This window comes from Callospermophilus lateralis, chromosome 8 (assembly GCF_048772815.1).
Source record: "Callospermophilus lateralis isolate mCalLat2 chromosome 8, mCalLat2.hap1, whole genome shotgun sequence".
Taxonomy (NCBI): Eukaryota; Metazoa; Chordata; class Mammalia; order Rodentia; family Sciuridae; genus Callospermophilus; species Callospermophilus lateralis.
Window position 1 is genome coordinate 122,085,956 of NC_135312.1, and position 15,424 is coordinate 122,101,379.

General features: G+C 34.0%; 1 protein-coding gene across 3 annotated transcripts in view; it reads left to right on the forward strand.

Moving 5' to 3' along the window:
* The window catches only part of Inpp4b (inositol polyphosphate-4-phosphatase type II B), a 324,225-nt gene that overhangs the window by 198,587 nt on the left and 110,214 nt on the right, over positions 1-15,424 (forward strand). For all 3 annotated transcript variants that reach the window (XM_076863878.2, XM_076863880.2, XM_076863879.2), the window contains one exon: positions 9,065-9,268. In XM_076863878.2, the coding sequence (XP_076719993.1) occupies positions 9,065-9,268 (204 nt within the window). The remainder of the gene's footprint in view (positions 1-9,064; positions 9,269-15,424) is intronic.

Here is a 15,424-nt window from a genome sequence, read left to right on the forward strand (position 1 = left end):
AATGATTACAGAGCATTATTTATATTCTTCCTGTGCACTGGGCAGGGACTTGTCATCTCATACATCATTTACAACTTGCTGCAGTGATTTTGGGGGGTGAGGGGACTTTCTGCTCCTTTAATCCAGCACTGCTCCAACTTTTCCCCCTATGTTTTCTACAGGGTAGATAAGCTTTGCCTACTAATAAATCTCTCATCCCTTGAAACTAGGAGGATCTTTTTTAAGTTAAGTTTGCAAGCCATGCATTCTTTTAAGAATTCATGCCTGGAATTTCAGAGAATGATCTAAATTAACAATTTTACATAGTTTATGAAGAAGAGTAGCTCCTGACTTAGAATAAAGTGTGATCCATGAGTTTATTATGAAAAGGAAATAGTCTTAGTGACATCCCAAGTTTAAATGTAATTTAATATTAGTGGAATGTAAGTTTTTAAAGTTTCATTTTTCTAAGTTTGGGGGATTTTAAAAATTGGATTAGAGAATACATTTTTTTTCTTCATTCATAGTCCCCAGTGTTAAAAAGTAAATTTTATTATTTGTATTTAAGATATGCAGCATGATCCTAAGGGACACATATAGATAGTAAAAAAGTTACCAGGATGAAGGAAATTAGCACATTCATCATCTTACACAGTTTTTGTGGATTTTTTGTTGTCAGGTGGCTGGGCACAGTGGCACACGCCTATAATCCCAGTGGCTGGGAGGCTGAGATAGGAGGATTGTGGCTTCAGAACTAGCCTCAACAATGGTGAGGTGCTAAGCAACTCAGTGAGACCCTGTCTCTAAATAAAATACAAAATAAGGTTGGGGATGTGGCTCAGTGGTCAAGTACCCCTGAGTTCAATCCTTGATACCCTCCCCCACCAAAAGAGAAAAGAAAAGAAAAAAAAAGAGAGAGATAACAGGGGAACTTGCTAACATATTCAGGAAATCTCAGAGTAGACAATACTTTTATATCCTAAAGTAATTCATAGCATCTCTGCTGCTATGAATTAGAGAACCAAAGCATAGGTCTAAGGTTACAAACAAAATTCTGTCCTTATGAACATTCACTGGTAGAAGGAAAGAAACACACACAATTTACAAAAATTAAAAGTATTTCCTGAATTCATACTGTAAACCAGGCACTATGTCTGACACCAGGGGCACTGGCAGAATAAAAAAAAAAAAAAAAAAAAAAAAAAGACTCTGGACCACTCTTCACAAGAAATTCACAGTAAGAATTGTGGTGATAATGGCAATGACTGTGACAGGTAGCAGTTAGCTGAGGCTTAACTCTGCTGCAAGGTATTCAGTTTTCACAATTCCATGAAGAAGATACTACTGTTTTCTACACTGTTTCCTCCTAATCTTTTTTTCTTTTTTATGAATCATGCTTTTATTGATTTTTTTTATTTTAATTAGTTTTGTGTTCTCATTTTACTCTGTTAAGAAAACTAAGGCAGAGAACCATTAAATAATGTGCTTACAGTTATAGGAGTTGGTTTTCTGACTCCAGAGTCTGTGAGCTTAACCATTGTCCTGTCTTTGAATGTCCCAGGAGTTTATGATGGACACTTTTACATAGAACCACGTACATGAGTTGTATGGTAAAGAACACAAGTGTGATTTCACAATAATGAATATTTTCTGTAATAGTTTCATGTTCTCATGTACTAGCATACCTCCTGATGGAGAATTGTATTTATTTGTTGCATGTTAGTTCTTGCAAATATTAAGTAATTTTATAAGTTTCTAACATTAAGCAAGCTTTCTCTGAATAATTACAAATGAAAAGACAAAGGATAAGGCAAAATTTTAACATGAAATATTAAAGTTTACTATTAGAGTGGGATAAAAATTTATTTTTCTTTTGCTCAAATTAAATTTGTGCTATTTCATGAAAATGTATCCAAGGAAAAATGTAAATAAATTTAAGCTGAAAAGAATTGAAAAATGAATGTAGGTAATATATGTTATTTCTTATGGTTTAGAAATATGTGTGACATTAACTTTCAAATGCCTACTGCTTTCTCCTTTCTATAGAGAGTTATAGGCCTTGTTTAGAAAGTCATTATTGTCCTGCTCACTAAAAAGCATCAGTGAGCACTTAATTGTGTATGGTATTGTACTCAGTGCTATATGATAAATACTACATACACATGGTTCTTAACTTTTATAACCCAAGACTTTAAGAATGGTAGTGTTTCCCAGTGTTACAATTGTTAAATGGTCAAAAATGCAAATATTAGAGTCTATATTACAGTATATTTAAGAAATTCTCATTACTAGTATTCTTTCATTTTCAGCATACTCTGCTAAAACACTGTGTGTATTGAAAGAAAAATGAAAAACATTTCATTCTAGAGCTCAAATCAAGATTTTCTTAAGAATTGTTCTGTTTCTATAAGAGCAATGCCAGGGATGGTAAGAAATTGAAGACACACATAATATAGAGGAGAATTTTAATTATGTTGATTATTTAGATATGGAATAGGAATTTAATATTGTTTATTCACTTCAAAACCTTCCTAAGTCTAACTCAGCACGAAACTTTAATATAGGACTTAGTGAGTAAAGATTTTTGGTTTATTATCTATGGTTATAAACTATATATACTAGCGGTCTAAAGGGAACTTGAGAATAACTGGTTTAAGTGAAGATTAAATTTCAGAATCAGAATTTGTGCTTCTGCTTCTCATAAATCCTTCCAGGTAGTAAATATTTAATTTATGAAATAATATTATACAATTAACAAAATTTGTGTTTATTAGAAAACTTCAGAATCGGAAAAAAGATGAGAAAATAAGATAATGTTAAGAATGAAACTTGTATATAAAATTCATGAAGTCAGAACTTCTGTCCATGATGGAGACACATGGATCCTCCTACCTTAAAGTGTGATAAGACTGGACAAAATGGTTTTTTAGCCACTTGAAAATAGGAAACACAGGAAGTTAACAGACTATGTGATCCTAAATTGCTGAGCTTACATTCGAAGGCATTTTCCAGGCTGTAGCGCTTGGGAGAAGGAACATAAACAGTATGTTCTCAAATTAAGTAAATAGGGATTAGAGTTTGGGAAGTCCAAGATAGCTAGAAATAACAGAGCAGAGCATCAAGAAAAGAGGAATCTTCATATAGATAGAGACTTGTAGTCCTGTAAATGAGTGCCTTTAAATCTTTAGTTCTTGTTCAAGTTTCACTGAGAATAAACTACCCATATTCAGAAAAGGAAATACCAAACACAAACCACTAAAACAGTTCCTAGTTGTCGCACAGGGCTGAGAATAATTTATCTTTCTGCCAGCAGAGCAAATGAGATGTTCAGAGAATTGAGTAGCATCATCACAAGAACATGGCCCTAGTAGTAGGGATAAATTAGTACTAAAGATTGTTCCTAATGCATCCTAATACGGCTTTAAAATAAAGATTGAAACAATCCCACTGATTTTAAGTAACTTAACTTAAAACATTATTCTTTAAATAAGTATAATAAAATCTAGAAACCAAGAATGTATGATCAAAATACCTGCCACTTATTAAACAAATACTAAACATGTGATGAAGCAGGGAAATTTTACCTGCAGCTCGACACATGGAATATAAACAGACCCAGAAACAACAGAGATGATTACATTAGCAGATAAGGACTCTAAAATAGGAATTTTGTATATTCTCTGTCTATTTTGGAAATTGGAGAAACAGCTGAATAGAATGAGGAGAACGATACAATATTTTTAAAAGAATCAACTGGATGTGATGGTGCATACTGTTAATCCCAGGTACTTGGGAGACTGAGGCAGGAGAGTCACAAGTTTAAGGCCAGTTTGGGTAACTCAGAAAGATCCTCTCCCTAAAAATAAAAAATAAAAGTCTGGGATGTGGCTCAGTGATAGAGTACCCCAAGGTCCAATCTTAGTACCACAAAATAAAGAATAAGTAAGTAATAAAAATAAAAAAAGAATCACAAAGATCTCAAAATCTGAGATAAAAATCTTTTCTTGGTGAATTAGGAGTAAACTGGTCACAGTACAAGATTAGCAAATTTGTAAATATAGCCTTAAAAACAATTGAAATGAAACATAGAGCAAAACCACTGAAAAACATGACCAGAACATAAATGACTTACAAATCAATGTCAAGTAGCCTGACGTTTGAGTCCAAGAAAAAGAAGGAAAGAGGGAGCATAAAATTATTTGCAAAAATGATGGCCAAAATTTTTCATAATTTGATGAAACAGTAAAACTAGGGACTCAAGGAACTCAAGATACTCCAAGGAGAATAAATACAGAGAAAGAAACTCAGGATATCATAATCAAATTACTGAGAAACAGTTATAACATAAAATTGTATGTGGGATAGGGGCAAACCAAAAGGGGCATATGCAGAGAATGACGGCCAACTTCTCATTAGACATTATGAAAACCAGGCAAATATGGAGTAACATCTTCTAAGTACTGACCCAAAAAATATGATAACTTACAGTTCCATTCCCTGGAGGACATCTGTCAGAGGTAAAAGTATGGAATATTTTATAGCAGATGTGCACTACAATACAATAGGTAGCAAAGAAAAGTTATCAAGGAGAAAAAAAAATGATACCAGAGAGACTTGGATCTACACAAAGAATAGAGAGAAAGACAGTAAATATGTGAACAGAAGCAGGTATTTCAAAAACTTCAACCTTTTAATTTACTTAAGTACATTTACTTTCAAGCAAAAAATACTAGTGTATATTGTGGGTTGTGAAATATCGGTGTAGCAGAGACTTGTAGATTAATGGAATGGGGTAGAGAACCTAGAACCCAGAACTGATACTTGTGTTCAAATAACTTTGGAAAAAAAGCACAAATTAATTTTATTCAGGAAAAGGTGTCTTTTTAGCATACTATGCAGGAATGTCTGGGCATCCAGATGCAAAAAAAAAAAAAGAAAACGGCCTTTATATTTATCATTTACCTCATACATATACGTAAAATTTAACTCAAAATAGATCATAGACCTTAATATATAATCTAAAAGATTTCACTATCATCTTTATGCCAACGTTAGTCTTTGACATTCTTGAAAATATTTAACTAGAAGAAATTAAAGACAAATTTAGAATATTTATATCACTGAGGATGTGCCAGAGGTTTCGATTCCCAGTTGGTGAATAGTAATGATACCACTCAGATAGAAAATCTAAGAAGAGGTTTAAAAAGCAAAACAAACAAACATACAAACAAACAAAAACACTTGAGATCAGACTGAGACTCCTAAACTCAAAGGACTTTAAGTGGAAATAGCTGATAGATATAGTTCAAGAGGTAGGTAGAAATGGATTTTAGACATTTTGGCAGAAAGATAATAGTGGAAGCTTTGGAAGGAATGGATTACATCACAAGTGGGGGCGGGGAATAGGTTTTAAGAGAGTGATTTAGGCAATTGGGGTTCACATTAAAGCATTTTGATTGAGTAGGGGATGATGAGTCAAAAAATAAAACTAAAGGAGTTCAGTTGAGAAAAAAAGATGGAGTACAAGCAGTGAGCTCCATTGAGGGCTTCACAGATAGACACCATGATTTGATACAGACTGGGAATGATACAGACCGCTTCATGTTAGGTCAAGTGCATGATGCATAGCTGCCCAGTGCCAGGTAAACTCCTGGACTGTTAAATATTCATTCTAATGACAGCATATAGCAGTATATATCTATGAAATAATGAAAGCACATAGAATACAAAATAAACAGGATTCCTTCCTGCTGCATACATTATTAAGAAAGCCATAATCACTTACTAATGCCATTAGCTGATTCTGTATTGCAGGTGGAATTGGACATTGTCTTGATATTTTTTTTCCAAAGAGATTGAAATTCTAAATAGAACAGGACTTAGTTTAATTTGTTGAGACTTCTAGTAAAAAAGTATTCTTAAATGAACATATTCTAACTTTTCCTCTATCATTTATACTCAGAAAAGTAGGAAGTTCTCGCCACTCATCCCTAGGAGAAGTAATTCTGAGTAGTTTAAACTTGTAGATAATTTTGTGTTTTGCTTCAAAAAATAGTTATATGGGAATATGTGTTGGAAAAAAAACATTTCATTTTGAAGATAGCATTTATCTTTTTTTTATTTTCAAATAGGTGGACTAGATATTCCTTGGTTCTGAGTTTATTATTTTTACAGTAATGATAAGCTCATACATTAAGTAAATTTTTATCATAATACTTAGAGAGCTTTTCTTCTTGCCTTTAATACAGTACAAGCTGATCCAGAAAATGAATAATGTTGGTGCAGGCCAATGGTGTAATGGATAACATGTCTGTATATGGATCAGAAGAGGAAAAGGGATTCAGAACACTCAGGCAACTACTCAGAGACATGACCACACCTTTCCATTGACTTTACTTCCCTAGTGTCATCCAGTTGTAGGAACAACAATATATGGATGTGTTGGGTTTAAATGACTATATTAATCTCCTCAAACTGATTTATGTTGACTATAAAACATACCAAGTTCTTCACTGGTCTACTTCTAATAAGTAGTGCTAATCTACAAAATTAAGATTCTTCAAGGTCACAGAGATATTGCAATGGATTATTTAATAGAATCTAATACAATATAATCTACATATAGTACCCTCGTGATTCAGAGAATTTCCAAGCAGTCTGATATATTAGTCAGTATAGGCACAAAGTAAAAAAAAACAGCTATTGTTGTTTTTAAGATTGCCAAGCATTGTATTCTACTATCCAAAGAAAATTCTGGATTGAATAATTGCAAGAATTTTCTGAATTATCTTCCTTCCCTTTGGTGGCAAATCAACTCAAATAAGATTTAGATAAATGAAGTGGAATCTCTGCTTGTGCATGCATGGGAAGGAAACGATTACTAGTATTGTAGAAGATTTCATTGGATATGAATAGATATTCTGCTACATAGTAATTATATGAATACTGTGGAGACTAGAGCTGTAGTAGCAGGAATTCAAAGAAGGCAAGCTGTTTTGTTCTAAAAATAAATCAAAAGAATTTATCGAAACTATCAACAGAGAAATAGTTTGGTTAAAGCTGAATGGGAGTAAATTCACATTTTTTTATATTAAATTCACATTGATGAATATATCCAGGCTATGTGAAAAATTATGTAAATAGCATGTCTCCCCATTTTCCTGTAAATATACTGACTGGTTTGAATACTGTCTAGCCATATTTTTCCATCAGAACTTTTTTTTTTTTTAAATCTTCCACTCCCATTTGAACACTTAATTGCAAACATCATTGGACATTTCTTGTTCCTTTCCAATATAAATGGACCTTTTATTTTATGTTTTCTTATCCAAAATATTTTTCAATCTATTATTATCATATATACATTTTTCCATATTTCTTGTTTTCTTACCTTCTCAAAGTAGGTTCAATATAACAAATATATTAACAGAGTATTTTAAATAGCCAATAAAATTTAGCAACGGTGTGCTGGGGTTGTGGCTCAGCGGTAGAGGGCTTGCCTAACACGTGTGAGTTGCTGGGTTTGATCCTCAACACCACACACAAAAAATTAAATGAATAAAGTCATTGTGCCCATCTACAACTAAAAGAAAAAAATTAAAAATAGAAAAATAGCAGTGGTTATGTCAGCATTGTAGGCACATTTGAGAAATGATGGATATTCAAAACATGTAGGGATTTGGAGTTAGGGAAGAAAGACAGGAACAGTTAGATAGAGCATGTGTTGAGGGGACTGGAATAAGAAAAACTACTGAATTTTTCGGCAACTTGGGAATCTATTCCATTTGTGCTAACATAAGCAATTTGTGGTAATACAGATTACCACACTTAATTTTTTAACTGATTAACAAAGAGGTCAACTTCAAGGTCCCTTACAGCTTACAATTTTATGATCTATTGCAAAGAAGGAACTATGAAGATACAACACAGTCTTATTAGGCACTTGTTTTGCACAAGATTTAATGGAGTTTAATTGCTGACATTCACAACAAGAAGATTTAGAGATCATTTAGCAACCAGGAGTTAGACATGGCACTATTGACTGCATATTGAGAGTGCACCAAGAAATAATTACCTTGAGTTACAGCAATATTGAAGTCGGCATTATATATAAGGATGCTGCATTAAATGGTGAGAATATCAATTATTATCCAAAATAATGCTGCACATTATAGGGCTCCTTTCTAACAGATGACAAAGTATGACTCCATTAACAATGTGGGTCAATGCTTGACTTATGTCTGTACTCCTTCAACAGATTGTTAGGCCACATGCATGTTAAGTGTACTATAATACAGAGAATCAATTACTGCATCCTTCGGTGTGTTACAGGGTGAAGCTCTTAAAACATTTCATCAGGAAACTGCAAAGTACAGCTGTAAAGTTCTTTACTGTTGGGAGGGTGTCATTACTATAGCACTTACTAGGTATTTACCACCAGCTTGTAAATTCTACCATGCCAGGTTTCACAGTAACCTTGTTAACATTGAGCATTACTGAAACCATTTGTTGGAGGAGACAGTTCAAGGGGTGGTGATTAGGAGTAAAGGGCAAATGTTTTCGTAGGGAAGACTGTTATGTCATCTCTACTACTGAGATTTGTTCATGATATTTTTAAAAAGTTACTCAGTATTTTTAAGATACATCTTTCTTTCTCTCTTTAGCCTTTAACCTTGCTTAAAATAGTAAATGTACATAGTCTGATTACATTTCTTCTTAAGATGTGTTTGGAATGACTTGAAAGGTGCAGCAGGTAGATGTTGCACAAATGATTATCCCCAGTGAAATTCATCTCCAAAGACAGGGTTTGGAGCCAAAAGAGAAGAGGCGGAGGAGACAGATGGTGTTTATAGTGCCTTTTAAACCTCAGCATTAACTTTAAAACAGGAGGACTCGAGGCCTTGGCAGCATCCCAACACCAAACCATTTTCCATTGATTGGTATGAATCATTTTCTCTCCTTGGTGCCTGTACTTTTTCTACCATCCACACCACTTAAGTACCAACAAATCTGCAATTGACCTTTCCATAGCTCTATACTGTGCTGCCTACCATGGTGTTTCTAATCCTTGTCAATTTCTTTCCAGACAGAGCTTTTTGTACATGCTTTCAAGGATCAGCTGGTGAGGAGTGCGCTTTTAGCACTCTATACTGCAAGGCCAGGAGGAATCCTTACGAAACCACCCTCTCCTAGGAGCAAAGCAGAAGAGAGTTGTCCTGAGGACCAACCCCCACAGATGAAAAGGCAGGACTCCATACCGCATCATTCAGACTATGACGAGGAAGAGTGGGTAAGTCTTTGCACATCGCTTGCCTCTCACTGTTCAAACCTGAGAAATAAAGAACGCATGATAAGAGAGCTCTGTTTTTCATAAAAAAAAAAAAAAATATTAAGGAACAGTCATGATGCATATTGTGGAACAACAAGTCACACTTTGCCTTAGGGGCAAGTTATATTTGGAAGTTATATTACTGATCAAATTAATGAGATATAGGAGTACATTGGTTAGCAAATAAATCATATTTATAACCAAAACTATGCCATCAAAGCAAAGATATCATAATTACAAGATTCTATGCTACTTTTCTCCTTTATTGGAAAGCTATATAAAAATATTGGAATTGTTTTTCAGAAGAAGTGTCAAAAATCATCCACGTTACCATGACTGGGATACAACAAGTATTTCTGTGTTGCAACCCCATGTTTCACTTCTGCGCATACTTTTAAAAAATATATTCATATTTAAGTGATAGTGGACATAAAGATCTTTTAGACCCTTCTTGCTCATGATCTTATGATTGAAAAGAAGATGTTGCTGCAGGTACTCTAAAATTTATATGCTCCAGATAAGCATTTGAAAAAAAAGATATGTAATAAAGGTGAATAAGTAAAAGAAGCAACATAGTGAGAAGAACTCCAATAGAGTAGAACAAGACAGGAGGGACATGAAAAGGCAGGTGTCAGGAGAGAGGTATGTTATTATGGAGTCAAAGCATATTAATTTTCCAAAAACCTTCCAAAGTATATGCATATAGTTGTACACACACACACACACACACACACACAAAGAGAAACCCTGTATCATATGTTTAACAATGAAAAAAAAACTGGGCTAGCTATATTAGATGTGAAGCTATTACCAGTCTAGAATTTAAGTGTTTAGGGAATGAACTATTTGAGCAGCCATGATCTCCCCCAAAAACTTGCTATCTGAGAGACCACAAGGTGTTGCCTGCTCTTTCACTGTAAAAAATTTCTATCACAGGAAACACAGAGCTTGGCTTCAAGAGGTAAATAAATGCTGAATAAGTGTTGTTGCTGATTAAGATGGCGTTTCTCTTGCTGAAGCATTTTCAAAAGAGCAAATCTAATATTTCCCCCTTTTATCTGCACTTTCTTCAATTTATTCACAGCTCCAAGGCGTGCATACCTCTTAACCTCTCTGAAGTTCAATTTTCTCAACTATAAAATGAAAATAGCACCTGTTCTGCTTACCTCTCAGGATGGTCGTGAAATAAATGGTTTACCTGTGCAATGATGCTATATTAACTGGATAGGTCCAGGAAAATGCATTGCATTTCTTCAACGTTATTATTATGTGTTTTTTTTTTAAGAAATGTGAATTATATAATCCTATTAGGAGAATCAAATCTGTCCTTTGAGAGAAGTGGGGAGATTGGGTACAGATCATAAAACGTGGATTGTGAATTTTAAACAGTTTGGGTAAATAGGGGAAACAAGTTATATCTCATTTAATTAAATAGAGAATGTTAACCTGTTGAGATAAAAATTACCACTTTGTGTTAAATCAAGTGAGGATTTTGAAATTGGATATGTTTTGTTTTTATCATTTTACCCTCCTTGTGATATGCAATCCCTCTCCCACACCCCAACTTCTTCCTTCTGCTCAAAATTGTTCCTCTTCTTCTTCTCTCCTTGTTTTCTTTTCTTTGGATAATTTTTGAGAATGTGAGTCTCCTAGGTATTTCAAATGGGAAGGTAAGTAATTCTGTGAGTAGAAGTTAATAATTCAAGAAAATACATATATATATATAAATACATAAAAATGCAACAGTGAAGCCTGCTATTGGTTGCAATTATAGTGCATCAATAAAAAGTCATCTTAAATCAAAATAAAAAAAAAGGAAAAGGGGATGAGTTGTACTTTTAGACAGGAGATTGCAATAGTTGCCTCATGGAGAGGTGGTTGGTGTGTCTGCGTGTGATTATTACTTATTTTCTTTTAAAATTGCTTTAGGCTTTTAGGAGACAGAGAAGTGATTACTAATGGAGCAGGATACTTACAAGAGAAGGAAGAGACTCAGTTCTTGGAGTCCTAGGCAAAAGTGCTCTTTTCTGCTGAGGCTGCAGGGACCATGTGAAGAAGGACTCCGGTGAGGGGGGGGTGGGTGGCTTTTATTCTGTCCACAGAAAGGACTCATGTGCTAGGAGAAGGTGATGAGAAGAACGGAAAGTGGAGCGTGGGGAGTTTCAAGTGTGCACCAAAGAAATGGGAGGTTGAGCTTATTAGCAACATTTGGAAAACTTGGGAAGAATCTCAGTGCTTGTCAAGAGTGAGCCTGGTCTACCTGGTAGTTGCTCCCCTCCCCGCTTCTCTTGGGAATACTTGAGTATTTTTTTTTTTTCCCAGAGCTGGTACTAGGAAAAAAAATATATCTTCCAGAGGAAAAAGTTTTCCTAATTTTTTTTTTTTTTTTTTTTTGCAGTTAATGACTGATTGACCAGTTTCTCTTGGTTTCCTTCAAAGGCAAAATGACTATAGAGTGATAATGAAGGTCCCGACATTTTCTCTCTGCACCTTCCTTCATATCATTTCTGCATCTCTTTCAGAATCCAGTGTTTCTAGAAAGCATGTTGTCTAAATTAACCTCAATTACAGGAAACGCTTTCCCACTCCAAAAAGTTAATTCTAACTCTCTCATCTTAGTATAATTTGCTTTATTTACAAACAATATTAAGTTTGATTGTTCTATAAGATTCTTACTGATTTCCATAGCAACCACTTTCTATTGAAAAAAAAAAAATGCCTTTGCCAAGGATGGAAATCCCTTTTAAAAAGACAGAAACAATTTTGCCAGACTCATAATCATTTCAGATTATTTTCAAAGTTTTATTCAACTTTGACACAATGAGTGAATCCAAAGAAACTGTAGCTAATTGAAAATTGGAGACTGGGCCATTAAATGAATTGGAGATAGAGCCTTGTGTGTATTTCTTTTTCTTAATTAGTTGTTAGAAAAGTTTCAGCACTGATTACAAATCTAGTCAACTTCTAGAAGTAGTTCAGTATTTTAAATTAGTGTAATTGGGTTTCTGTGATATATGAAAATATTCTCTGGTTATGTTGGCTTAGGTTTGCACATAAGAGTATAGTAGTTCCCTTTTTGTAATTTTTCATTTTACATAATTTCTGTTCTTGGCTATAAAAATTTCCTGGCTTGAATAACTGCCTTTATTCTTGTAATAAATATTTTGGAATTGACTTCATGTTAGTAAATGACTCTTGTGTCTTGTCCTGCTTATACATCTAACAACCTTTCTTTGCTGGTCAGGAAGAAGAATCATTGTTAACTCTAAATTGTTTGAGGCTTCTCTGTTGTTTTGTTGACGAAGTTGATGACATATGAATCTGGACAATAATTATCTAGTCAATATGGTAGAGATCGAAACTAAAATGAGTGCTTACAAAAGTGCTTGTTATTTGCTGAATTTTACTTAGTAAATGATTGAGTGCTTTAAAGGTTTGTTTTCCTTAAAAAGTTAGTAAACAATTAAACCCCAAAGGATTATTTGGGATTCTATGACAATCTGTACCAGGAAATAGGCTCGCATAGTGTTCTTCATCTTCCAGCTGGTAAAAATGAAATATCACATTTATTTCTCTTCATCTCCACACCAGATGCTTCCAGCAGCTGGGATTCCAAGATTAGTTTGTCCAAAGTATGAAGGCATGTCATCCAACCAAACTATTAGGTTGACCCAGTTTTTGTGGCTTCTAGTAATTATGCTATTCTCTGCAACACTGTGATTTAATTTCAACATTACATTGATAGGCTTGGGGCTAAATCTTCCTATCCCTATTCAAATAAATTGTTTAAAACATAAGCTTCTGATCCTTTATATTCTGATTCATTCTAGCAAAGTGCACAACATTGAAAGATATTCTTACTATTTAGTCATATCCCAAGTGCATTTTTTAATGGAACTGCGTTTCTGTATTAGGCCACAGTTCAACATCTCAATTACCCAATTAATTCCCTCATTTATGTTGCAAACATGAATCAGATTGTGAATCTTAGTCTGCATTCCTTTTTGGGGGGGATTGAATCCAGGGGTGCTCAACACTGAGCCACATCCCTAGACATTTTTCATATTTTATTTAGAGACAGGGTCTTGCTAAGTTGCTAAGGCTGGCTTTGAACTCAGGATCCTCCTGCCTCAGCCTCCCAAGATGCTGGATTACACACATGTCCACTGCACCTGTCTTAGCTCCATTCTTGAGCTAGGAGAACATTTCCTCTTTTTTATTACAGTAAATGTGTTCATGTCACATAAGGGCAATGGATAATCCACATCGACCTATAATAATTTTTCAATAATTGTATCAAATTTAGAAAAGTAGCATAAACTCATAGCAATACTTATATCAAACACCTTGTTAATAAAGTCCATATATTACCCGAACAAGCATGAGGCTTTTCTGTAATCACTTTCCCCTTCAGAAAGGACAGGGAGAATGAGGCCAGTAGTTCCCTATGTGACAACTGAATGTAGTCTACCATCTATTTTCTTGATGGATGAGAAACATTTCTTGACTTCTCCAGTTCATTTCACCCTCAAGAAATGTGCTTGGAATACTTATCCCATATTAGATTCCAGAAAAGGTGATTAAGCAAAGTTCATGACTGTCCATTAAAATGCACAAATGTTCTATTAAAGAAAAGAAACCCCAAATGAGATTTTTATGTGCATGCATATTCATGAAATCCTGCCTGTTTCTAGATTTCCCACATGCAGTTAATACTTTCACCTTCAGTTCACTGTTTTATAGCACTTAACACAGTGTTCATACTGTCTAGTTCAAGGTATTTTGCAGTTAATGTAGGAACAGGTGAAAGGACAGATTTGTGGAACCAACAGCTCATCCTCCAAGTCCACCTGTGTTTTAATAGAGATATTTTATTCCAAAAAGGTGATGGTGAGTTTCCTGTGGTTTTAAGTCATCATCCCCCTTTGGATACTCTCCTGTCTCTTACAATACCTGGTTCAATGTATACATTTTGATAACTGCACAAATTTGCATATAAATACTTTTGAAATGTATAATCACATTCAAAATAAGCACCCTCAAACTTTAATATATATTATTGCAAATAATGAAATATTATTTCTCAATAGAAATCTTTGAAAGTCCAAATTTGGTGACTAAGTAAAGGAAATACTGAGGAATATTTAGAGAGATTATTGACTGGATATATTAGGATACATTCAGTTAAAAAATCAATTTTTGAAAATGGTTGTATGTAACATACTAATAACATTACCTAGGTCAACCAGTTGTGCTTGTATATAATGATGTGCAGATAACATTTTATTATCAATTTAAAATTAAAAGCTTCAGTTGATCAGTGGGATTTTCCCACTTGTTATTAAACAAATGTTCACTAAAATTAAACCTTCAGTATGATGCAGCATTTATTAGGATCTATTCAGTCATTCAGAGAAGGAACTTGGTTCCAACTTCAATTTGAGGATGCACATAATAAAAACTTCTTATGGTTGTTTCATAATATAATATGCTTCTAAAGAGCATAATATTAATCAGTCAACAGATACTAAGTATAAATTGTATGCTACAACATATAGGTGCTTCATTGGAACCTGAGCTTAATAGCAATATGAAATTTAAGTGAGATGACTAGCAGTCATAAAACAAGCAAACATTGAAATGTATTTCAAGACTCCATATGGTGAAATGATCAATATTAAAATGTCAAAAACATTCAGAGAGATTTCCTGAGAGTTGTAAAGGATGAAGGAACCATCCTTTCCCTTCCTTGTCTCTTTCATTCATTGATTTATTTATTGTCATCTTATTTATATCCTGGTGAGTGAGTAGTAGAACCTGAAAATAAAAGGATGAATGGATAATCCTTCTCCTCATAGAGTCCATTCTTTATTAGAAATAAATGGCATAAAGAGTATGTTATGCAGAGAGAGAGAGTAACATGAATAATTCATGGACATGGGTGAGCCTTGAACAGAAAAGAATTTAGATTGATAGAAATAAGGGAGAAGTTATTCTAGGCTTAAAAATTAGCCCTGTCATGATACAAATATTAGCTTCTCCAAAGTTTCTTTTAAGTTTTGATCTTTAGCACTGAGCAGGCATATAGCAAATGCCTGGTAAATATGGGTTGATCTA